The following is a 26738-nucleotide window of genomic DNA, read 5'->3' on the forward strand; positions in this document are numbered from 1 at the left end:
CAGATCAAAAATGCATTCGCATGAAAATCTCTGAACAGTGGTTGGAGCGTTTTAAGAATCAAACTGATTTTGTGTGTTGATTTATTACTATGGATGAGACTTGGATTCACTATTATACACCAGAATCCAAACAGTGGACAGAAGCTGGTTGTTCAGAGCCAAAAAAAAACACAGTCGTTTCCATCAGCAGGAAAGGTCTTGGCATCGGTGTTTTGGGATGCTAAATGTTTATTAATTATCTTGAAAAGGGTTAAACAATAACCGGGGAATATTATTCCGATCTTTTAACCAGACTAGACAAAAAGATTCGTGAGAAAAGACCCGGTTTTCTATAGGAAAAAAACTATCTTTCATCAGGACAGTGCACCTGTCCACAAAGGTGTTTTGGGGAAATTAAGGGATCTGCACTATGAATTGTTGCAACATCCACCTTATTCCCCAGATTTGGCTCCCTCTGACTTCTATCTCTTCCCAAAACTAAAACTCTTCCTGACTGGTCAGCGTTTTTCTTTGAATCAAGAGGTGATTGCAGCTGTAGAGGGATATTTTGCAGATCTTACTGAGAGAACCAATTCAGGAACAGGATAATGGCACTGGAGCATCGCTGGAATAAATGTATTAGTCTTAAGGAAGATTATGATGAAAAATAAAAATAATTTTGAAATTAAAAATTCATTTTTTCATTATTAGGCCGTGAACTTTTCAGACCACCCTCGTATATATATATATATATATATATATATATATATACACGAGGGTGTCCCAAAATTCACTCAAGATTTAAATTTAGCACCATTTGTGCGGTAAAGTGTTGCCAACGAGAAAAAAAAGACAGCATGACAGCTGACAGTTCAGGGTTATCAAAAATGGAGCGCTACACGAAAGAACAACGCATTTTCATTGTTGAGCAATATTTTAAAAATAATGAAGGTTTGGCAGCTACAGTTCGCAATTTTCGTACAAAATATGGTCGGAATAGTGATTTAACTTCATCAACTGTGAAAAGATTAATTAAAAAATTCAAGGAAACTGGATCAGTTAGTGATCTTATACGCTCTTCCCGTCCTTCAACAAGTCGTTCAACAGAAAACATCGAAGCAGTTCGTGAGAGTGTTGCTGAGAGTCCAGGAACATCAATTCGGCACCATGGTCTTGAATTGGACATTTCGAGAAGCTCTCTACAGCGTATTCTCACGAAAGATTTGCATCTTTATGCTTACAAGTTCAATTGACTCAAGAACTGAAGCCTACTGACCACACACAGCGAAGAGAGTTCGTTGAATGGATTATGGAACAACAACAAGTGAATGCTTATTTTTCGAACAAACTCATCTTCAGCCATGTGGCTCATTTTCATCTTGATGGCTTCGTTAATCGACAAAATTGTCGCATTTGGGGTTCAGAAAATTCATGAGTGATTGTTGAGAAACAAATGCATCCACAACGTGTCACTGTTTGGTGCGGATTTTGGGCTGGAGGCATCATCAGTCCATTCTTCTTCGAAAATGCGGCTGGTAAGGCAATAACAGTTAATGGTACTCGCTATCGCGACATGATAATCCAGTTTTTTGTGCCTAAATTGCAAGATATGGATGTTGACGACGTGGTTTCAACAAGATGGTGCCACATGCCATACAGCCCGAGAAACAGTTCAATTACTGCATGAGTCATTTCCTGGTAGTGTAATTTCCTGTTTTGGTGATCAGAATTGGCCGCCCAGATCACTGTGACTTAACGCCGTTGGACTTTTTTCTTTGGGGTTTTTTGAAGTCTAAGGTTTATGCCAACAAGCCCACGACCACCCATGCCTTGAAGGAGGAAATTGAGCGCTGTATCAATGAAATTCAGCCACATTTATGCAAAACAGTCATGGAAAATTTCGACAAAAGAGTGCATATGTGCCAGCAAAGCCGTGGAGGCCATTTACCCGATATGCTATTCCATGCATAACCCTAAACTGTATATGTGTGGCCAGACTTATGTGTTTGTCGAACATATTGTTTATTTTTTAATGGTATATATTAGAACACAGAAACTAAGTAAATAATTAATTTATTATTACGCCCAATTGTGGACAGTATAAATAGTCCCACATACAAACTGGCTAGACATTTAGTGAAGCTACTAGCCACTCTCACAAACAATTCTCCCTACTCTGTCATAAATTCAGCCCATCTAAAAAGCATCTTACAACACCTTACCCTAAAAAGCTCAGACTTATTAGTAAGCTTTGATATCACCTCACTATTCACAAATGTACCACTAATAGAAACTCTCAATCTACTGAAGCCACACTTCCCCCCCCCTGATATATTTGAACTATTCAAATTCACAATACATGCAGGATATTTCACATGGAAAGGGAAAATATACAAACAAATAGATGGGACAGCCATGGACCCCCCCCAGCCAACTTTTACATGGAACACCTGGAAAAACTAGCAATCAATACAGCCACTCTCAAACCAACACTTTGGCTACGCTATGTTGACGATGTGCTTCCTATTTGGCCACATGGCCCAGAGACATTGAAAACATTCTTAGCGCATTTAAATAGCCAACATCCAAAAATCCACTTTACAATGGAACTGGAAGCTAATAACTGTCTGCCCTTCCTGGATACACTTATCACACGTCTTCCAGATGGTTCCTTATCATTTTCAGTTTTTAGAAAACCCACACATACAGGGAGATACTTACACAAACAGTCACACCATCATCCTTCTCAACAATATGGCATTTTAAAAACGCATAGAGCGAGAGCATGCTGTTCCAATGACAATGCTCTTGCTGCTGAACTGGCTCACTTATGCCACACCTTCTTGGCCAATGGCTATAATCCACATAAGATAAACAAAATACTAAACACTCCTAAGAAACACCTCCCACCATCCACCACAGAGAACTACAACAGAACAGTCACCATCCCATACATTAAAGGCACATCCGATAAGATTTCAAGAATTCTTAATAAACATAAACTATGCACTACATTCAGACCATGTAGCAAATTAGCAACCCTTATCCGCTCACCCAAGGATAACATTCCCCCTTTATCACATCCAGGAGTCTACCAAGTACCCTGCTCATGTAATCAAGCCTACTACGGTCAAACAGGAAGAACTGTGAACATCCGCATCAGCAAACACAAAAGATACGTCCGGAATTATCACTATGGCAAGTTGGGCCTAGCAGACCATGCTCTCGATACCCCCTGCACACAGGATCAACTGGAAAAACACAAAAGTACTACACAGAAGCTCTTACCAGTTGGAGAGATTGTTCTTAGAGGCGACAGAAGCCCTGAAACACACTCCAAATCTCAACAAATATGACTGTATTAACTTACCTAAGATCTGGGAGACAGTCATCTTAAGAAAAAATTAGGTTTTTTTTTTTTTTTTTTTAGGACTCTAGTCTTATGTGATAGCTACAGTTTTTTTTTTTTTTTTTTAGGACTCTAGTCTTATGTGATAGCTACAGTTTTTTTTTTTTTTTTTTTGAGATAGAGGGCACCAAAAATCAGGACTCTAGGCTTTGTGTTGCTGCTACAATTTTGTTTAACTAGTCTGTTGATTACACCATGTTGTTATAGTCTCGCGTATTGTGACAAACTATGTTTTTGTGCTCTGAAGATGCTGGTTATAACACCAGCAAAATATCAGCAATAAGTTAATAAATTAATTATTTACTTAGTTTCTGTGTTCTAATATATACCGTTGAAAAATAAACAACCTATACTGTATGCTTTATGAATCAATAAGAAATTACAATTTTTAATTAAAAACCTGTGTTTTCTATCAAAATTATTTCTTGCGTGAATTTTTGGACACCCTGTATTAAGGATACCAAGTAATTTTATAAACTTGGTTTTTTTACTCCTTCTCCCAAGTAAGCAAAACAGTTATGTTTGCGCCTGAACGTAGTTCAAGTCTAAAGGTAGTGCAACACCAGGGCAACTTGTTGTAAAGGTGGGTAAAGCTCTGAGCATATATATATGATCAGAGCTTTACCTGATATATATATATACACACACATCATGATCAGTGATCATAAACATCATGATCAGTGATCATAAACATCATGATCACTGTCATCAATTGGTGGTAAAATAGCCATATTCTTGACAGAGATCCCTTCTGACGTCTTGAGCAAATCCAACACTCTTTGATCTCGAGTTCCTTCTTTCACATACTGCTTGAGAAAGTTGTCTCGCAACAATTCAATAAATTCCTGTTCTTTCTTATGATGAGATTTCGCTTCTACCCAATCAATGTTTGGAAAATTAAAGTCACCCATAATGATCATTCGCTTGGTACTCATAAGGCTAAATTGGCGATGCATTTCTTCATCCCCTACAACTGAGCTGCCAGGTCTGTAGCAACACCCCACCATATATTTCATTCTGTTAACCTCCACTTCACACCAGATAGAATCAAACTCATCTCTACATTGGACATTGTTACCATCATTGTTTTGTTGTATTTCTACCCTAACTGGACTTAAGTTTTCTGATATCATTAGTATCACTCCTCCTCCTCTCTCTCTATCCATTACACTCAATCCCACTTACCATATCTGATTCTGATGGCCAGGTTTCACTAATGCCAACAATCTTAGGCCACATCGTATTCAATAAAGCAACAAACTCAACCCCTTTGTTTCTAATTCTTCTGGCATTTGTGTATAGACATAATAAATTACGACCTAGCCTATTCTTTTAATTAGATATGCAATCTATTTAGTCTTGTTCTAGAATTTTCTCTTTTCCCTCCCCAGACACATTTAAAAGGCCCGAACCCAAAGCATATTTTTCCACTCCTTCACCACATACATAACCATGTTTAAAGGCATTCATATCTTTATCATGTTTGTATACCATAGCTGAACTTTCACACACATTTTTCCCATTCCTCCCTTGATGATCTAGTTTCCCTGACTCTCTACATTGGGTCTTATACCAAGAAGTAATTTCTCCAGGTTTCTGATGCCAAATGAATTCAAGTGCAGGCCGTCATTCTTATACAAATCTTTTCTGCCATCAAACACACCCCACACATATCTAAAAACTCACATCCATATCTTCTACATAGCCTGCGCGTGAAATCATTTGCTATCTTCGCCCTCCTTAACTCAATACTATTATATCTTACAATTTTTACTCTTTCACATTTCTTTCTCTCATACTATGTTTCTCACCACTTAAATTATTAGTACCTACCAACACTACCATTTCTTTTACATTCCTTTTTTGGTTTTCAATTGTGTTTCTCAAATTTTTAATTTTTGCTCCCGGGAAACTAGAAGTGGTGACACCCTCGGCAAGCGAATGAGAAAGACAGGTATGAGTGAGGATATGAAAGAATTGCTGGATGAAGCAAGAGTGAGATGATGAAAATCATTAGTTTGTTACTACGATATGATGTAATTCATTATTGTGACAAATGATTCATTGTTACTCTGTGAGGAATGTGGTCAGTGTGTAGAGTGAATTTGGGAAGAATGGATTTATACAAGGTTGTTGGATGGGATGGATATTGACATTGCATGGAAAGCCTTTAAAAAAATACTTGAATTATGTAGTATCAAAATATATATCCCTAGAGTTTGAAGCATAAATAGGAGTGAAATGGATGTGTAATCTTCTTAGTAAGCAAGAGATTTGTATGACAAAGATGATGTGGAAAGCATCTCATTTGCTGAGGATGATGTCAGTTATGAAAATTATAAGGAGCAGGCCAGAAGAATCATAGTACTGTACAGAAAAAGCTGAGTACTTAAAAAAAACTGGCTCTCCAAACTAAATACAAACCAGAAGATTTCTATTACTGATGCAAACAAAAGAAAGAATGAATATGAAAGAATAATAAATGTGTGGTATGTGTGTGACAGATGCTGAAGAGATTGTTCAACTAATGAGTGCCCATTTTGCTAAAAGCTATCAATCTGGTTTATGCATTATGGCACTCAATACAACTTTTTCAATAAATGAAGATGCTCAGGTGTATGCACTGGAATTGTTTCCGAAACTGAATAAGAATTCGGTAATAAAGATTGGTTGGATATCACCATGGATGCTAAAAGAGTGTTTGGCTGAACTGACTATTTCTTTGAACATGCTAAATTTGAGTCTCAGAATAGGGGAGATTCCACAGGAGTGGAAAGAATGTATGATAATCCCATTCCACAAGTGTGGCACAGAGACTGATGTATCTAGCTATTGACTTATCAGTATCTGGAGTGGTGCTAAAAGTTGTTTAAGGGCTTGCATTCAGGAATGGGTTGACAGAAAATCTACTTTGCAACGAACAGCATGGGTTTACTAAGGGAAGGTCATGTTTTAGCAACTTGCTTATATTCTATAATAATAGCCAATAATGTATAGTAATGTTCCTGTTCAGTTAGACAACAGGAAGGGATATACCATGATATGTTTAGATTTTGCTAAGGCTCTTGACAGAATATGGCATGGAAGACTGTTGCATAAATTGCAGAATATTGGATTGTAAAATATTGGACTGAAAACGAGGATGGCTGACTGACAGATATTAAAAGGTAGTATGCGGGTGATGTGTCTACAGGGTTAAGGTAACTTGTGTATTGAAAGGATCAGGCCTTTCTCCATTGTTAATCAGTCTGCACATTAATGACATTGGCAAAGATTTGACAGGTGACATACAGTTATTTGTTGATGATGCAAAAATAGGCAGGATAATCAGGAATGCAGCATTTACAGAATGATTTGAATTAGCTGGAATTGTGGACATGTTCAAATGGCAGCTTGTTCAATGTTAGTAAATGTCAAAAAAGATTGTGCTAGAAGAAATTGATTAGGTGTTGGGATCTTGGAGTTTTAGTAAATAGGAAGTTGATTTTTGAGAGCTATTATAGCAAAGATTGCAAATACAACTCTGGATAATCAATTATAATATGGGTGGTCTGACAGTCTCCATTTACATAGGAGGTAGCCACATCTGCCCTGTTTAGTTCTGATCCTGTTGATAGATGACCAAATCTTCCTAGGAAGAGCAAAACCAAGCTGTGGCACACAGGGATCTTCCACCAGAAAGCCATTTGTTGGAAGATTGTTGGACCAGTGTTCTCTCCACATGTCAAGTGTTGATGGTAAGGCTGCTAAAGAGAGTTCATCCATGGACTAGAAAGGGTTTATTGATTTTAGGCAAAGACTAGGTGGATTTATGAGAGTCTGGTGCAGGGGCAGGAGTGGGTTGCTCATTACTTTATTAAATTCTTTAATCGAGGCTTGTCTTCTCTGTATATTTGGTGGATCAACAGGCAGCCAGGGGAGAGGGGTGCTTCTTAGTGTCCTACTAATTGTGCACATGGTAAAGTTTAACTGGGTGTCTAAAATGTTAGTGTGTGCTACAGAGAATGCAAAGGCTAGTGCAGACGACCTTAGGACCTGCACCACAACCCTAGGTTGTTCCAGCAAGCCTTGAAATGATATTATTTCTCATTTAAATTTTGTTGGACAGGCTGGTGATGTGCCTTTTATAGGTTAGGCTTCTTTCCAGGCTCACTCCAGGGTATTTTGGGTGAGGCTCATGTTCTCCCATTTTTGCCACAGAAAGAGAGGTTGAGGTGTCAATTTGCCTCTGCATTGTTCAAGTGGAATACTGTGGACAAAGTTTTTGTTGGATTTGGCTTCAGGTACCACTGCTTGAAGTTCTCTTCCAGGATGTTCAGGTCTGTGTTCAAGGTTGAATCCAGGTTGGCAAAGGAGGTAGATTAGTGTAGAATCACTAGGTCATCGGCGTACATATATTTGCTTGACCTGATGTGTGGTAAGTCGGACACATAGATGTTAAAGAGTAAAGGGACTAACACAGAGCCCTGTGGGAGACCGTTGTGGAGAAATCTGGGCCTGCTCTTTTTTCTACCAATATGGACACAGATCTTTCTGTTGGAGAGAACAGATTGAAAAAGCTGGAAAGTTTTTTTGCACCTTATATTGCCTAGCTTTAGGAGAAGGCCTCTGATCCAGACAGTGTCATAAGCTGATGTTAGGTCAATGAAACTGACTCCAGATTTAAGTTTCTTCTGGAAGCATGCTTCAATCTGTGTTATCAGGGCCAGGACCTGGTCACAGTAACTTCTTCCCGGCCTGAAGCTAGCTTGGTCAATCGGGAGTGCTCTTTCACCAAGTTGTGAAATTCTTTTAAGGAGAATTTTTTTCAGAGCTTAAAGGTGGAGCAAAGCAAGGAGATAGATTGTAGATTTTTGACATTATTTGGATCTTTCCCTGGTTTTGGCACTGCAATTATTATGGCTTACCACCACAGTTTTAGTAGTTTTCCGGTTATTATAATTTTTGAGAAAATGGTGGTCAGCCATGTTTGATCTGTTAGCAAGATGTTTTAGAAACTCGGGGAGGATACCATCCACTCCTGCAGCCTTGCCATTCTGGGTGAGTTTTAAGGTTTCCTGTCCAGAGATACCGGGCATATACAAGTTCAGGAAGTTCGGGCCCATATTCAGATTTTTTCTGATAGAAGATTGCACAGTTATTTTCCTGGTAGAGCTGGGACATATCTTGGAGGTTTTCAGTAAATGTTTAGCCATTTAATCAGGAGTTATCTTGGGTGGTTTGCATGTTGTTGGTTCCCCCCCCCCCCCCCCCCCAATATTCTCAGAAGTGACCAAATTTTCATGATGATGGTTAAGATCCATCTTTCCTTTCTGTTTTTGCTGAGCATTGCTATGGGTTCCTTAGCAATAGTTGGGTCTTTTTTCTTCTAAAAGTTCCTCAGTTTCCTTACTTTATGCTGACGATATCTTATGATACATAAGATGAAATATCTGTATAATAAATCAAACTTACTGTGGTACCACAGCAAAAATTTTTCGTTATACAAGAAAGTGCTAGTGGAGTGCATCATTTGAAGGTGGGGAATATTATTTCAGAAGCCTCAGTCAGTTCTCTGCATTCCTTAAAGGATATGTGTGGGGGGGGGGGGTCTCCTGCCAGGTATAAGAATTTGATCCTTAAGTGACACCACATTCGAGAATGCTGAAATAAAAAATAGTGGATGAAAAATACTACAGTTTAGAATGAATAGTATGTGAAAGGAGTGATAGGTAAAACACTGAAGATTGTGAATCAACATTGATAATCTAACTGGTTTGTTTATATCCTTTAGAACTTTATTTACAATTTTAGAAATAATGATCACAAATAATTTCTGTGGAAATGTATTTGAAAGAATAGTTGAAAAATAAGTACTAAAATGTACATACACATTTATATATCTTTGAATCGATATGGTTTGTTCCTTTTCTAGTTGATGATCTGAGTTTCTGTTGGGCTGAAATTCTAAGAAATTTAGATAATATGGAGAAAAAAGAAGACTGAAAATCTTGAAATATATTTATTTGTACTCAATTTTATGTTTATGTTTTTTTTTCCTGTGATTTATTAACATTTGGCTTAAATGTGAACATATATATTCAAATGTGTGTTTGTGTGTTTTCACATATTAGTGCTTATTTTTGTAACTACCATTTATTTATATTGTACGTTCTTGTTTCAGAGACAAATAAATTTTAGTATCCTCTCGCCAAGAAAAATTCCAGCTTTATTTAAATTATATGAAAAGGTAAGTTACATAATTAAAGTGGATTCTTCTTTAAACAACTTTTTGAGATTAAACTGGGTAAGTATTTTTATTAAGCAGTTGTAAATAGAAAGAATCAGTTTTCTAATAGCATAAATAATTAATTGCTCATTGTAATATTTGTTATCCATTTCTTAAACTGAAACAGGTAAGAAGAGGAGGGTGTTTGGAGAAGCCATAATTGAACAACATAAATCATTAATTCATCTGGTGAGATATTTAAACAGATGAATAATATTACCAAGTATAGAAAACATTAACAATGAGAAAAAAATAATGGAAAAATGTGTTTTCTTTGTTTTTATATGTACATACATGCAGCTTACTTTCGTTTACTGTGATCATTGGCCTAATAGCCAGTTATATAATGAAATGTAAGCTGCAAGTATATAAATCACACCCATAAATATATAAGGGACTGGACTATGGAATGAGACATTCTCTTCTTCATGCTTAACACTTTGACCTAGAAGATGGTAGTCTCATTTTAGTGAAGAGATTAAAGCAGGGGTCGGTAACTGGCGGCTCTTGGCTGAACAAAGTGCAGCTTTTTTATATTGAATTAAAAGATACATAATTAATACAAAAAACTAAATATTGTTTTTTGATTCGACCTGTTCGTGGTGCTAAGCACTATGCATGTGACGTGTGTTACGCATGACTAAGATAACTAGCGCCACGACGAAAATTTGAACTAATTGATCAGCTTTCCTGTCAAACACCATGGTTTTTAGATACATACGGATTTTAACTGTCAAAAGAAAAATTCTGTTAGTTAACTTATTTATTGTGGTACTAAACTGGTGTTTAATTTAGTGTCAGGTAATGTTATGCACAAATTAATTTTTATGTTATTATGTTGAATTTGCGTTTTACTTGCAGGTACATTTGTGATAATAACCCTGCTAATATGAGTTCAAGAAAAAGAAAAATAATCGAAGAAAACAGAGGGTTTAATAAAATGTGGATAGGGAAATTTGCATTTATAGAAGTAAATGGAAATCCGCAATGTTTAATTTGCTATCTACGACTTCAGAATAACAAATCAAGTAATGTCGAACGACATTTTAGAGGAAAACATTTAGACTTCAGTGAAAATATCCTGAGGGTGATAATAGAAAACAGGTATTGAAGAATTACAAAAGAAAACATTGCTTCAGCAATAAAATTTGTCAACTTAGACGAAATCTTCATCAAATACTACTAAAGCAAGTTTTTTGTTATCCCTTGAAATAGCAAAAGCGGGAAAAACTTTTACCAATGGTGAATTTCTAAAAAATTGCATGTATAATGTCTCTAAATTTCCATTTAAGGATATAAAAAATAAGGATGAGATACGTAAAAAAAAAAAAATTAAAGATTTACCTCTTTCAGCTAGAACTGTCAAGGAATGGATTGTAACAATTTCTGCAGAAGTTTCAAATATGCAAATTATGGATATTAAATCTGCCGATTTAATATCCATAATTTCCGATTGTGCCATATCGGAAATGATATTTCCGATATGGCACAATGCTGCGTGATGTTTAAATATATCACATCTTCCAGTATTCGAGAAGAATTTCCTGATTTGCTAACACTTAAAGGATACATTACAGGTCAAGATATTTCAGAAAACCTTCTAACAAGTTTACAGAATAAAAATATAAATATTAATAATATAGTATGCATTGCGACTGATGTGCCCTCCTTCTATGATTGAGAAAAATAAGAGGTTTGTTAAATTATTCTCCATTGATATTCCACATACAGTTCCATCAATGTGGTATACAGCTGGTAGTCTTTTCACCCCAAAATGCATAGCTGTATGCCACATTGATGGAATTGTATGTGGAATTTCCACGAAAAATCGAATTGAAGTTGCGACTCTCAAAATTTTGTTCTAATTAATTTTTTTGGTGGAATGGCTTTTTGGTTCAAAAAGATTCCCGATCCCTGGATTAAAGTCACAGATGCAAATCCATAATGAAGTGGATTATGGCATGAAAGACATTCTTCCATTTTTGTAAAACCTTGGTCTCACAGAAGTTAGTGTTTTCACTTTAATAAAGAGATTAAAGCCATAGATTAGTATGTCATGCTAGTATTTTAGAATGCTCTGTTTAATAGTTTTGTTGGTACATGTAACATGTTTCTGGAGGTGAAGTCTTGCATAAGGACTTCACACTTCAGTGTAAGAGGACCTGACTGGCCTTATATTTTTTTTGAATTATTACAAGAGAAAGCTATATCTCCTAAAAACATATCTTATTAAAAAAATTTTACTAAGAAAGCAAGATGGATGTTTGAAATTCTATTTTTAACTGCTATGAATATCAATTCTCCCCCCCCCCCCCCCAAATTTGAGCAATAAAATAACCAGTAGCACAGACTCCAGCTAATAAATATAATTCTTGCTTTCTCAGTAATGGAGGCAAAGAAATGACTGAAAACATGAGAAATCTAATTTAACATATCTTTAAGAACAGATTCCCAATGAATGGAGAATGAACATAACAATACTGATATTTAAAAAAGGAACAAAATCTGAACCTAAAAACTGTCGAGTAAGAAACTTAGTGTACGCTAATATTATGAATATTAGTGCATATAGTGCATAAATACAAGACTATATATTATGAAATATAATGATGAGCAACAAGGATTCCATAAGAGAATAGTCATTTACTTATGCTATATTTGTTATTAAGCAAATTATAGAAAAAGCAATAGAATATATTGGTATATTCTATTGCTTTTTGGTATAATAAACCAATATTCATGTGTTTCATTGACTTAAAGAAGGCTTTTTTTGGTAGAATCAGATTATAGGATAGCCTGAAACTACTAGCACCAAGAAATATACCACTGCAAGTTATTGAAATAATCAAAAATACATACATAAAAAATGAATGCATAATAAGATATCAGAACAGAGCTATCTATTAAATCCCTATAAGGAAAGGGATCAGACAAGGTGATGGATGAAATAATAAATTTATTATTTCATCCATCAAATAAAATAATGAATTTATTCCAGAAACTAAATAATTAAAAATCAAAAAAGAAAATTTAAATTTTTGGATATGCAGATGATATAGTATTACAGGAAAATAAGATGATCTCCACAAGCAGTTATTCAAATGTTAACAAATATGCAGCACTTTTAACATGAAAATATCGACAGAAAATAAAAAACAATGGTAATTGCAAAAGAACCAATAAGATGCAAAATAGAACTGAATGATAAAATACTGGAACAAGTAATGAAACTTAATTAACAATATAACACAGAATAAAGTAAAAGAACAATCCTTGAAGGCTAATGAAATAAACACCTAACAAAAGTAATAATATATACATCAGTAATCCAACCAGTACTGACTTATGCTTGTGAAACAAGAATAGGAACATCAAAAATACAACAGATAAATATGACGTGAAATGAAAACGTTAAGAAAAATAATTAATAAAACAAAATGCGGTAGAGTAAAAAAATGAAAAGGTCTCAAAGAATGTCAGTTATTATAGTCCATAAACAAATGGATAAAAAAGAGAGGATCAGAATGATATAAACATATTAATATAATCAACCCAAAAAGAATTAAGCTAGCAAGAGACTGGAAACAAAATATGAAAAGAGCAGTAGGTGGACCAAGAAAACGATTTACAGACTGAATTCTGCACTGAAGTACTGTAGATGCAACAAGCTGAAGCTTAAATCAAGGAGAAGCTTTTTTAGTACATAGCTCTTTTTAAGGAAGTAATTAAATTGCTCAACAAATAAATTGTAAAAACTGTTTGAACAGTTTACTTACTGATCCCTCTGACTGCACTGAATTAAGTATCATAACAAACATCTAGATCATAGGTTTTTTTTTTTTTAAATCGTTTGGACATACAAAATTTAGAAGTATATGAAGGAAGACTACTCTGTAAACCCGGTTCCTTTTTAATTGATTTTTACTGAAATAATAATCTGAAATAATTCTGTGAATCTATTCCATATTTGGCTGTACAGTTAGTGATGATTCAAGCTTAAACATATTTGTTTAGCAAGTGGCCCTACACTAGGGTGACCAGATTTTCAAAACAAAAAAAAAAAGGGACATTTTTTTGAAATTTTCAGCAATTAAAAAAGGGACACTTCTGGTATTCTCTATAAAAATGGAATAAATTATAATTACAGTACACAGGATTGATGTTGCTGTTTATTCTTTCAAGATGCATTCATAAAAGGCAATACACGAAATGTCAAAGTGTGTCTTGGTCACAGTTATTTCTTTCACAGTCTTGGTGTTGAAGTGGTTCTTTTTATTAGACCACAAAGAACTCATAAGAGAAAAAATTCTCTCTACAGCTGCCTTTGTTCCTCGGATTGCCATAACAAACGCAACAACTGGCAGTATGTTTTTGTAGTGGATGTTTTTTTCTTTGAGTACCTTCAACACATCACACCACTTTTTGTCCACTTCAGCATTTGTGTCCTTCCATTCTTCCATCTTGGAGTTCACAACATTATTTATATGGCTGACTTCATCAAATAATGCATCTTCATCAACAGTATTGTATATTTTGCTGTTAACATCACTGATTGCTATTAGCTATTGAAATGCTTTCAATGGCTCGAAATTATAAGCCCATTTGCTTAAATATTCAAGGAAAGTATCATAAAATAAATTTGTAGTGTCTAAAAATTCTTTTTCATCAAAGATGCCCTCATCTTCTAACCTCTGAAATAATTGATGACATTTTAAATTTTTGAAAGTTCTCAGCTTTCTTATTTGTAATTTTTTGTCTGAGCAATTCCAATTCTTCTACCACTTCAGTTGCCGAAATATTTTCCCTTTCTATTTTCATTATTGTTGCTGAGAATATGTTCAGCTGGCTTTGCATGAAATGGAGCCAAAGTATTGATTGTTGGTTACTGAAAAATGATTTCAACAGTGGAGAGCATTTATCTTGTGATAAAAAGTAAGATGAGTCCATCATACATGTCAGTAATCCTATTTGCAGCTGGTAGTAATGATAACCATCTTGTTTGTACACTACCTAGAACATGCTTGTATTCAATTTCTGTAAATGTGGAGAAATTCTTCAATTCCTCTACTCTCACGGTGGAAATACTGAAATATTTTCTTTATAATTGTTTCAATGTCAATAGGCAAAATATCAGCACTTGTCTGTACACCATTATGATCAACATAAGCAGCACAGCCAATAGCATGAATGTTCATTTTTAACCCTTTGTTGAGTCTTGAAAATGCATTGTTGGAACCACCTCATTTGTATCCACCGAAGTTGATGTTGCAGTTATCTGCAGAAAATACAATAATTTTCTCAGTCAGTTGCTGTTTCCGCAAAATGTCCAATATATGATTTGCAAGCAGTTCTGATGTTTCTCCTGTTATGTTCTAAAAATCTACACTTTAACCTGAATACCTTTATTCGCAATGAAGTACCTAACAAGGACAGGCACTGACTTCAAATCTCTGTGGTTTGATGTGTCTACCATAACTGACACATATTTGACTTGTTTCAATTCAATTGCTATTTCTCACATTGCATAAGGTGCCAGGACATTCACTAAAATTGATTGTCACTTTATTCGCCTACATGTAAATTTCTTTTGAAATAAATTTCTCACTGTTGCAGAGGTGCAATCCTTTGATCTCAAAGAAAGGTTATGTTTCTCTGCATGAAACACAAACAAACCTCCTTGAGCTGCAAGACATTTACTTTTGTTAGTTAGTTTCCCTTTTAAGTTTTTCATGAAAAATGATATAACATCTTGACTTGAACTGTGAGCAACGGCTGGCAATTTATGTTTTTGCTTCATCAAATGCTGTTTTATATCAGAACAGCCTCCATGTTCAATTGAAAAAACCGAATGACACACACAAACAGTACATTGCAACTTGTTTCATTGTCGGAGGAATAGAAGGAATAGAGGAAAAGAAGGAATATTCTTCTTTTAAATCCTGAGTGGAACCGCACTTCCTTTTCTGCAAGATAAAATCTGGATGAAATATCATCACTCACAATATACACTCACTTTAACTTTCACAATTACTAACAGACTGGCATAAGAAGCGCAAAACAACGGTATGGTAGACAATTAACCTTGTTACTGCCCGGATGCAGCAGTACTGCCACTGGTTGCAGCATTTTTTTCTTTCGCAGAGAGAGAGAGAGAGAGAGAGTGCGAATTCATAGCAGATTATAATTGATAATCATCATAGCATGCATGTTTTCGATCTCATGCTATCATATGTCACCAGCAGAGACATTATCCTTTCCATATTCAAACATACAAGAATGAAGTCATGCCACAAATTCAAACAAGGGACAAAACTGGATTACAGTTAATAAAAAGGGACAGTTAGTGTCCTGTTAAGGTTTTGTCGAGACAAAGGGACCAGAGTCTAAAAAAGGGACGTCTGGTCACCCTAACCTACACTTCATTTTCATTTTACTCCTATTATGCTGTACTTTTAAATGGATCCTAAGTAGCATTAAACTATTCTAAATTAGATTGAAATCATTTGTATGATACAATCTGTTAGATGTATATCATCAGAAGAGCAGCAGTATCAAAAGAAAATTACTTTTCTTGGCTACTTTTTTGTTATTTTTAAGTACTTCCTTTTTAGATTTAACATTTTATTAGCAGCTGTGTCCTGTTGAATAAAATGTTATTGAATAATTTTCATAAAAGCATCAAGTTACAGAAGGTACAATTTGGATTCTAATTCTTTCTCTTATAGGAATAGTCAATGACTATAATACTTAGCTTCAGATTCATCACTTCCATCAACAGAATACACATACTTTAAAATCTCACGAGAAATAATTTTTTTAAGAGAATTTTCGCTAAGGATTTTCCAATTTTTTTTGTCTGAAATTATCATCACCACCATCATCATACATATCAAGGATTTAGGCCTAGTATGGTCTGTTCCGGCCTTAGAAGTCATCGTTGAATCGTTTAAGAGGACGTCCTGGTTTTCTTTTTCCTAATGGCTTGTACTTTAAGGCTTGTTTTGGTAATCTTTCTGTTTTCATTCTTTGAATGTGTTCCATCCATCTATGTTTATATTTTTTAATTTTTTCAATTACTGGTTCTTGGTTTAATTCTTTCATAATATCTTCGTTTCTTTTGTGATCAAATAGGGTATACTTTGCAGTTTTTCTCCTAAACTTCATTTCTGCTGTTGTTAATCTTTGTTTGTCTTTTTATTTTTTTGTCCAGATTTTGCTTCCATGCATTAAGACCGGTAGGGCTAATGTATTGTATACTTTTAGCCTGGTTTGTTTTTGAACTAGGTTTGGTTTAAATATAGAGTTAATTACTCCTGTTATTTTTAAATATTTTACAATTTTTATGTTTATATCTTTTTCATTTTCATAGGTGATCATACATCCTAGGTAGTTAAATGAATTCACCTGTTCTATGATCTTGTTATCTAATACTATTTTAGTTCTTGCTGGATCTTGTCCTTTAAAGGCCATAGTTTTTGATTTTTCCATTGATATTATCATACCATAATCTTTGGATATCTCATTTAGATTTAAAATAGCTTTCTGTAAGTTATCTTCAGAATTTGTAATTATTATTTGGTCGTCTGCAAAGAGGAGAGTGTTTAAGTTAACTGTGGGTGAAAGTTTAATTTCTTGATATAAATTTTTACTCCATTTTATTATTATTTCATTTAAGTAGATATTAAAAAGAGTTGCTGAGAGGGGACATCCCTGTCGGACCCCTTGGTTTATCTCTCTTGTATATGATAGCTCATGATTTAATTTTATTTGTATTTGATTATTTTCATATATACTTGTGACAGCTTTTAGGATATTATTTGGTATTTGTCTTTCATTTAATATGTTAAATAATATGTTTCTTTTAACTTTGTCAAATGCTTTTTCAAAGTCAGTAAATACAATATGTGTTTCTAAATTATATTCTCTTCTTTTCACTATTATTAATTTTAGGCAAAATGCCGGGTCTATACATGATCGTCCTTTTCTAAATCCATTCTGTATTTCTAAAATAAAGTTTTCAGAATATTTCATTAGTTTGCTATTTAAGATTCTGCTATATATTTTGTAACAGGAATTTAGTATACTGATACCTCTATAGTTTTTAGGGTCATCTCTATTACCTTTCTTAAAGATAGGAATCACAATTGCTTTTTTCCATTCTATTGGGGGGATACCAGTTGAGTAAATTTTATTTAAAAATAATAAGAGTCTTCCTTTGAATCTTATTCCTGCGTATTTATATAGTTCTGGACCTAGCTTATCTTCTCCAGGTGATTTTCCGTTTCTTGTTTCTTTCAGGCTGATTTCTAATTCTTCTTCAGTTATTTCCTTTTCATTTTCGTTAATTGTTTGCCAGTTGTCTTTTTTAAAATATTTGTCTGTCCACAGTTCTGTGTAGTAATTTAGAAATTCTTCTAATTTCAATTCAGTGTTTAATTTTATGTTTTCTTTGGTATCTGCATTTAGGTATTTCAAAATCTTATATACATTGGGTCTTATTTTATATAAATCATGTTCTAAATTAGAATCAAATTTATTCCATGATTCTCTATGTCTTTTTCTGACTTCTCTTTTAGCTATGGCTCGTATTCTTTTATATTCTATTTCATCTTGTAATCTTTTACTGCTTAACCATTTGTGATAGGCTTCTTTTTTCTTTTTGATTATTTCTTTGATTGTATCATCCCAGATCTTCAGTTTTTTTCGTTTATTGAATTTTTTGGTCTTTCCTAAGCTTTCATTTGCTGCTGCATTTAGTATCGTTTTTATATTAAGCCATTCTATTTCTTCATTTTGTTTTATTTTATCTAGATACTAGTTAATTCTTTGTTCATATAGCCATTGTACATTTGTGTCATTCAATAGTCTAGTTTTATAAACAAATGTTTCAATTTTTCTTTCTGTTCTTGTTACTTATAGCCATTTAGGTGGTAATCTTAATTTTATTTTAACAAGGAAGTGGTCACTGCTTATTTCATATCCTCTGTGAACTCTAACATCTAGTGAAAATTTTGATGTCTTTTCATTTAATATGAAGTAATCTAATATTGATTTCCATCCTCTTGCTGCCCAAGTATATTTATGTATGTCTTTATGTTTATAGAAGGAATTCATTATTTTTAGGTTATTATAAACTAAAAAGTCAATCAATTTTTTACCATTCCTGTTTAGAGTGTGTTCTCCATGTATTCCTATATTATTATTAATTTTCGTGTTTCCAATTCTTGCATTTAAGTCTCCTGCTAAAATTATGTAATCATTTTTATTTATTTTATTATATATGTTTTGTAGCTGATTATAAAAATCAATATTATCCTGTTCTCTTCCTTCTTCTGGGGCATATAAACCAATTATTGTTAAATAGCCTCTATCTATTTTTATTCTAGCGTCTATTATTCTTTCATTCCATAATTTATAATGTTTTAACTGTTTTGACAGGGAGTTATGAATCCAAATCATGACTCCCGCTTGTGCTCTTTGGTCTCTGTCGACTCCACTGTATATCACATTAAAATTTTCAGTTCTCATAGTTCCTTTTAATTTCTTTTTTGTTTCAGTGATTACTGCTATTTTAGCAGTAATCACTGAAACAAACTCTGAAATTATAAGAAAAAAATGTGCTTAGTTAGTTGTGTAAAAATATAAAAGAATAAATTATTGTTAGAATGCACCTACACTAACAGTAATTTACAAATACTTTTGACTTGTTTGTAAAAGCTTAATAGGAGTTAATTATTATTATTATTATTATTATTATTATTATTATTATTATTATTATTTCGGGCGACTCCAGGGGTCCTTAGACTCATCGAGGGAGGCCCTAAACATCATGTCCACACAACTATGCGATTACATTCTCACAGTATCTATCATACCTTGTCTTGAACTCGTTCACCGTCATAGCACCCACAACAGACTCTGGCAGCTTATTCCACTCATTTACCACTCTAAAAGTAAAGAACCCAGCTGTAACACCCCTGCTAACCACACTCTTGCCCAGCTTCCATAGGTGTCCCCTAGTTCTCCCACCACCAGTCCTGATCTCAAAAATATCCTCTGAATTAATCCTATAGAATCCCTTTAGCAATTTGAATGTCTCAATCATATCTCCCCTCCTCCGCCTATCAACTAGTTTCTGCAACCCACAAATCTTCAACCTGTTCTCATATGGTTCATTCCATAGACCTGTTATCATCTTAGTCACTCGCCTCTGGATCCTCTCCACCTCCTCCCCATCAAGAAGGAACCGAGGTGACCAAATCTGGGCACAGTAGTCGAGATGAGGTCTTATCAAGGCTCGGTACAGAGGTACAATAACTTACTTGTCTCTGCTCGTCAAGGTATTTTTCAACAATCAAGTGAGTTGATGAGCTGATTTAGCTACTTTTGCAATGTGCCCCCTAAACTTCATCTCCCTATCCACCAACACTCCCAAGTCCCTGGCCTCATCAATCTCTTGGAGTACAGTTCCACCAATGTGGTATATTGTTGCTAATCTTTTCACCCCAAAATGCATAACCTTACATTTTGTCACATTAAATTGACATCCATTCTTCTTAGCCCAGAACTCCAATCTATCTAAGTCATCCTGCAAGACTTTGACATCTTCTGCATTCACTATTGCCCTACCCAACTTTGCATCATCAGCGAACAAATGAATTGTTCCACTTAGATCCTTCCCGATATCGTTAATGAACAGATTAAACAGCAGTGGTCCAAGAACAGAACCCTGCGGCACACCACTAGTCACAGGCCGTCTTTTGGACTCTACTCCTGAATAAACTACTCTTTGATATCTCTCCATCAACCAACCACCTATCCATCTCACCAATCCTATATCCATTCCCGTATGTTGTAGTTTACGGATTAGTATTCCATGTGGTATCCTGTCAAACGCCTTAGCCAGGTCCAGCAGTATCACTGTAAACCCATTTCCCTTATCCAGTTCAGCCGTCACCCTGTTATAAAACTTGAGCAAGTTACTGAAGCATGATCTACCCTTCACAAAGCCATGCTGTCCCCTGTACAGTATCTCGTTTTCATCAATCCATTCCTGTATTTTTCCCTTGACTACTTTCTCTAAGTTAAGACGGATTAGTGCTCAATTCCATATATAATAAGTTAAGCCGGATTAGCGCTCAATTCCACCAAAATCGTAAGGTCTGGTGGCTAGCAATGACGTCAAATCTTTCATTGCTTCTGGTTAATCCTGGAATACTCCGTATTAAGAACAAAGGACTGAAGATAGAATAAAAGGCAATTCAGCACGTGGTTAGGGACTTTTTGGTCCTTGGTCTCATGCTTAGCTCTTCACTTGCGAGTCTACAGGGTCTCCTTCCCTAGTTCCATGATGATCACACTCTTCCCACTGCCAATGCCAGATGTTTCTCTGCCGGCAGCTCGCTCTAGGCTCCCGGTAGCTACAGCAGAACCCCAGCGCATCCGACGAAGGAAAGCTCTCAAGGATTGACCAGACGGAAGACATTCCAGTTTCATTGTGTGTTACAGAATAGATGTTAGACCTTCCTCTCGAGGTTGTTAGCAAGTAAGACATTATTTTGTTGTAGTATGTTATATGAATGTAACTTGAAATCGTAAAGGATTGAGAGAGGTTACTTGTTAACTGGGAGGTAAAGTGAATGTGAAATAAGGGAAAAATATATATTGTTAAGTATGTCTTATTCACAGGTTGATTGCGATAGTGTCTGAATTACTATCAATTAAGTATTGGATGTGTTGAAAGAAAGTTAATGTAATCTCTCCTGGAATATTTATGCATGCTTGTAAGCCAAATTATGTCATAGATGACACTTTTATATCAAGCCACAATAGGTTTTTCTGATAGTGAAAGCATTATAATTTCTGTTGCTCAGATAGCAAGTAATTTTGTGTGTGTTAAAGTGCTTTTGATTATTAAGTGATTAAGTTATTTTCTGATAGTGAAAGCACTATAGCTTCTGTTCAGATAGCAAGTAATTTTTTGTGTTAAAGTGCCTTTGATTAAGTTAATCTTTAATCAACTTTTATATGCTCTGTATCATATCTTTTAGTTTGATAATAAACATGTTTTTGTTTTGTAATTACCTAGTTCACATTCCTTAGCCAATGCACTATCCCGAAAATATTAAAGAGCCTGCGGGAGTAGTATTCATTAACGAGCCATGAATTGCATATAAAGATATTGTATAGAAGTATTAACTTATTGTTTGTTATCCTCTCGCCCTGACTTTCAAGCATAAAAAGATGAATTAAGTGGCAGAGTTGTTAAGATCAAATAAATTTCTTATTTGATATGGTGAGATTGCTCAGGGATTGTTACGTTAGATAGACTTATTACACGAGGTCTACCTAACAGCAGAAAAAGGGGTGGGGGCAATAAAAAATTTAAATAAGGAAGTAGATTGACAGATAAAAGAATAGATCAAGTAAAAATAAAGAAAATAAATATTTTACAAAGGAGCAGCCGACAAGGAATTAATAAAACTAATATAATAGTAAGAAAATAAAGAGGAAGAAATAAAATTTACAATACCTAGTTATTATTTGTTTTAAAAAAAAAATTGACTAATATACAAGGGTGGTTCTGAAAAGGGTGCTTAAGGGTCAAAGCTGTATAACTGAGAGGAGACCTCCACATAGCCTTTAAAGGAATGTGGAGAACCGACCAGGGCTTCTGACCTAATGTCCAATCCTCACCTTCTCGTGGTGCACCCTGTTGGGTATCTACTTGGATACTGAAAGAACGAGGATGGGCTGGCGATTTGGGATTTAGCCAACCAAATGGTATTCTTATTGGTTAAACCAAAATAAAAAATGATGGTACAACATGACAAAATTTCATTACAGCTGGGGCGTCGCCCGGATAAACAAGGCCCCCATTGTTTTTGCCAGGGAACCAGGGCGAACAGCGAAAAGTCAGCTACTGGAGCAAATCTGAAAACACACCCCAACTCAACATCACCAGAGTTAAAGATCGGTACTATCAACATAAGAAGCCTCAATCGCAAAGAAATGGAGCTAGCTGAGGAATGAGATAGGTACCAGATCGACATAATAGGGGTGACTGAAACAAAAAATACCAAAACTGGTGAGATCTTTCTGAGCAATAAATACAAAATGTTATATACAGGCAATGACAATCAAGGAAAAGAAGGAGTAGCCATAGTATTCAACACAAAATACGAGGCTAACCTTCTTGAATGGCAGTCAGTCTCAAGTAGAGTAATGTGGACAAATATGAGAATGGGGAACTGGACAATGAGACTTATTTGTGCCTATGGTCCCACAGAAGGTTCTACTAAGGTAGAAGTGGAGGAATTTTTTGAGGCTTTAGAAAAAGCAACTGACACAATGAAAAAGGAAAAGTTGGTCCTTGTTGGGGATCTAAATAGCAGAGTAGGAAATGATTGTGAGACATACAAAAATATTTTGGGAAAATTTGGAGAAAAGAGCAAAGCTAATAATAATGGCAAATATCTGTTGGATTTCTGCTCAGGACATGGACTGGTTATTACTAACACCATGTTCCAACATAAAATTGTGCACAAATTCACATGGAGAGAAGAGTCAAGGAATAAGAAAAGTCTCGTTGACTATGTTATTGTTGATAGTGATGTTTTCTCCCTGGTGCAGGACACCAGAGTGTAAAGAGGATTTGAAATTGGAAGTGATCACTATTTAGTCTTGAGCAGGATAAATTTGAATTTCATATTGAAAAGAATAACATCTAAGAAAGTTTTAAAGCAAATAAAAGTTGAGCAGCTCTAAGAAGTGAACTGTAGACTAAAATACAGAAAGATTATTGAAAAAAAAACAAAAGAGTTTGAGAACAGGAATCAAACCTTGGAGATTCAATGGCAAGCCTTGAAGAAAGCCCTGATTGATTCAGCTAGAGAGGCATGTGGTGAAGTTGTCTGCAAGGATAGAAAAATTAGAACTCCATGGTGGACACAAGAAGTTAAAGAGGCAGTGAAGGAAAAGAAGAAAGCATATCAAAAGTTCATGGCAAATAAGTCAGCTTAGAGAACACAGAGACAAATGCAAGAATGCTAAACACTGTGAAACTAGCTAAACAAAAGTCATGGGAGGACTTTGGCAAGAATATAGAAAATAAATATCAAGAAGGTGGCAAAATATTCTGGAGGTTGTTGAAGAAGCTTAGGAATGGAAGAAAGAGTGATGTAAAAGGAGTTAGAGATGATAAAGGTGACATGAAAACGGAAGAAAAAGATAACCTTGAAGTATGGAGTAATTACTTTGAAAAACTGCTAAATGCAACAAGCAGTGGTGACAGCACAGTGGTAAAAAGCACTGACCAGGCATGCAGTCAGGAATACATATCCATACTTGAAGTAGAAAAAGCCATCAAAGGCATAAAATGTGGAAAGGCAGCAGGAGTAGATGATATTCGACCAGAAATGATGAAGTGTGGTGGTATAAAAGTCTTAGAGTGGCTGCACTGCATAGTTCAGAAAGCCTGGACAGAGGGACGAATGATTGGAGTAGAGCTCTCATAGTACCCATATATAAAAAGGAAAATAAAAGTTAATGTGAGAATTACAGAGATATTCCCTTACTAAGTGTTCCTGGCAAGATCTATGCAAGTATACTTCAGAAACGATTGAGAAGAATTGTGGAAGAAAAGCTGGGTGAAGAACAAGCTTGATTCAGGCCAAATAGAGGCTGTCAGGATCAGATCTTCACTTTACGACAAATAGTCGAGAAAGCATTAGAATATAACAAAGATCTGTATTTAAGTTTTGTCAATTTCGAAAAGGCATATGACAAGGTGCCAAGAGAGATAAGCTATTCAATACGCTGCATCAATGGGGCATTATATCAAGCAATACTTAGTCTTTATTTGAGTTGTAAGTCAGCAATTAGAATTGAAGGAAGTACAGGAAGATGATTTAATATTAAATCTGGTGTGAGACAAGGATGCACATTATCCCCTCTGTTATTCATTATCTATATGGATCACATTATGAAGGAAAGTGGTATTAAATATGATATCAAAATTGGAGATGTTAATGTCAGCTCTTTGCTTTATGTGGATGATGTTATACTTCTAAATAAATCCGCTACAAGTCTGCAAGATTCTCGGACTAAATTGAATAACTGTTGTAATAGATATGGTATGAAGATCAGCAATAACAAAGACAATGAAAATAATCAGAATCATTGAAAATGTCAACTGTGTTGTGAATGGAGAACCTGTGGAACAAGTAAAACATTTCAGCTACTTAGGCACGATTTTTAATGAAGATGGTAAATTAAATATAGAAATAAACAACAGAATCAGCAAAGCTGGTATGGTGGGAAGTCAATTGAATAAATTCATATGGAATAAGAGAGAAATTAGTCGGAACACTAAATTAGCTGTATACAAGACAGTGTTCAAACCAGTTTTAACTTATGGATCTGAAAGCTCGGTCAAAAGTAAAACCCTTGACCAAAGACTAGAGACCACAGATATGAGAGTCCTGAGAAAGATTAGAAGTGTGAACAGATGGCATCAATGGCAATATCATATTAAAAATGAGAATATTAGGAAAGAACTTGACATTGTCGGCATCCAGGAATGTGTTAGCAGAGCTAATCTCAGGTGGTATGGTCACTTAAACAGAATGGGCGAAGAAAGATTAGCAAAACAAGTGTTCTCTGCCAAGTTGGCAGGAAAACGACCCAGAGGAAGACCAAGATATAGATGGATTGATACGGTGCAAAGTGCCTTAGACGATAGAAATATAAGATCTGATAATGTTGGGGTCTTGACAAGTAACAGACTGATTTGGAGGAAAATTGTAGATAGGAAGTTAGTGATGATGTAATTTTTTTCATGTAGTACTATCATATCCTGTACACCTCCTGAGGGTACATGGCAGGAATTTGATGATGATGATGGTTCTGAAAAGTCCTCTGCCTAACAATGAAAAAACTAATTTATAATTTGAAAATTATTTTTATTTTTCAACATAATTTCCCTTAAGACTAATAGATTTATTGCGGTGATTCTCCAGTAGCATTTTCCCATCCCTGTTGTAGTTCTCAGTAAGATCTGCAAAATACCCCTCAACAGTTGCAGTCACTTTTTGATTCGAAGAAAAATACTGACCAGCGAGGAATAGTTTTAGTTTTGGAAAGAGATAGAAATCAGAGGGAGCCAAATCTGGGGAATAGAGTGGATGTTCCAACAATTCATAGTGCAGATCCCTTAATTTTCCCATTGCCATAACATTTTTGTCGGCAGGTGCATTGTTCTGATGAAAGATGATTTTTTTCTTCTTCAAACCGGGTCTTTTTTTCAGGAATTTTTTTGTCTAGTCTGGTTAAAAGATTGGAATAATATTCCCAAGTTATTATTTTACCCTTTTCAAGATAATTAATAAAAAATGCTTTTAGCATCCCAAAACACCAATGCCATGACCTTGCCTGCTGATGAAACCAACTTTGTCTTCGTTGGTGATCAACAACTGGCTTCTGTCCACTGTTTTGACTGCTGTTTCGATTCTGGTGTAATGGTGAAACCAAATCTCATCCATAGTAATAAATCAACGCACAAAATCAGTTTTATTCTTGTTGAAATTCTCCAAGCACTGTTCAGGAATTTTCATGCAAGTATATTTTTGATCTGCTGCGATCAAGCGCAGCACCCATCTTATGCAAAGCTTTTTCATTTGCAATTCTTCATGCAAAATATATCCTACATGTTCTTTTGAAATGCCTATACTCTCAGCAATTTCACGCACTTTGACTCGCCGGTCATCCAATACCATATTGTGCACTTGATCAATGTTTTCTGGTGTTGTTACACTTTTTGGACGTCCTTCATGTGGATCATTTTCAACAATGGTATGGCCACATTTAAACTCGACAGCTTATTTCTTAATTGTCGAAAACGAAGGAGAAGAAAGCTCATAAACTTTTATGAACTTCAAATGAATTTCTTTTGGTGTTAAATCTTCTTTTACAAAGAATTTTATAACCGTGCGATACTAAGTTTTTATCCATTTCAAGTGATACAGACAACTGTATAAAACAAACTGCTTGATAGAATGACTTGCAATTTCACATCAATGCTTA

At 35.0% G+C, this 26738-nt stretch overlaps 1 protein-coding gene across 4 annotated transcripts in view; it reads left to right on the forward strand.

Moving 5' to 3' along the window:
• The window catches only part of LOC150092679 (mediator of RNA polymerase II transcription subunit 25-like), a 616627-nt gene that overhangs the window by 143179 nt on the left and 446710 nt on the right, over positions 1-26738 (forward strand). For all 4 annotated transcript variants that reach the window (XM_090414304.1, XM_090414306.1, XM_090414307.1 and 1 more), the window contains exon 7: positions 9552-9617. In XM_090414304.1, the coding sequence (XP_090270430.1) occupies positions 9552-9617 (66 nt within the window). The remainder of the gene's footprint in view (positions 1-9551; positions 9618-26738) is intronic.

Source organism: Typopeltis vanoorti, chromosome 25, assembly GCF_054136105.1.
Source record: "Typopeltis vanoorti isolate ZY-2024b chromosome 25, IOZ_Tvanoo_1.0, whole genome shotgun sequence".
In the NCBI taxonomy this organism is placed as follows: domain Eukaryota; kingdom Metazoa; phylum Arthropoda; class Arachnida; order Uropygi; family Thelyphonidae; genus Typopeltis; species Typopeltis vanoorti.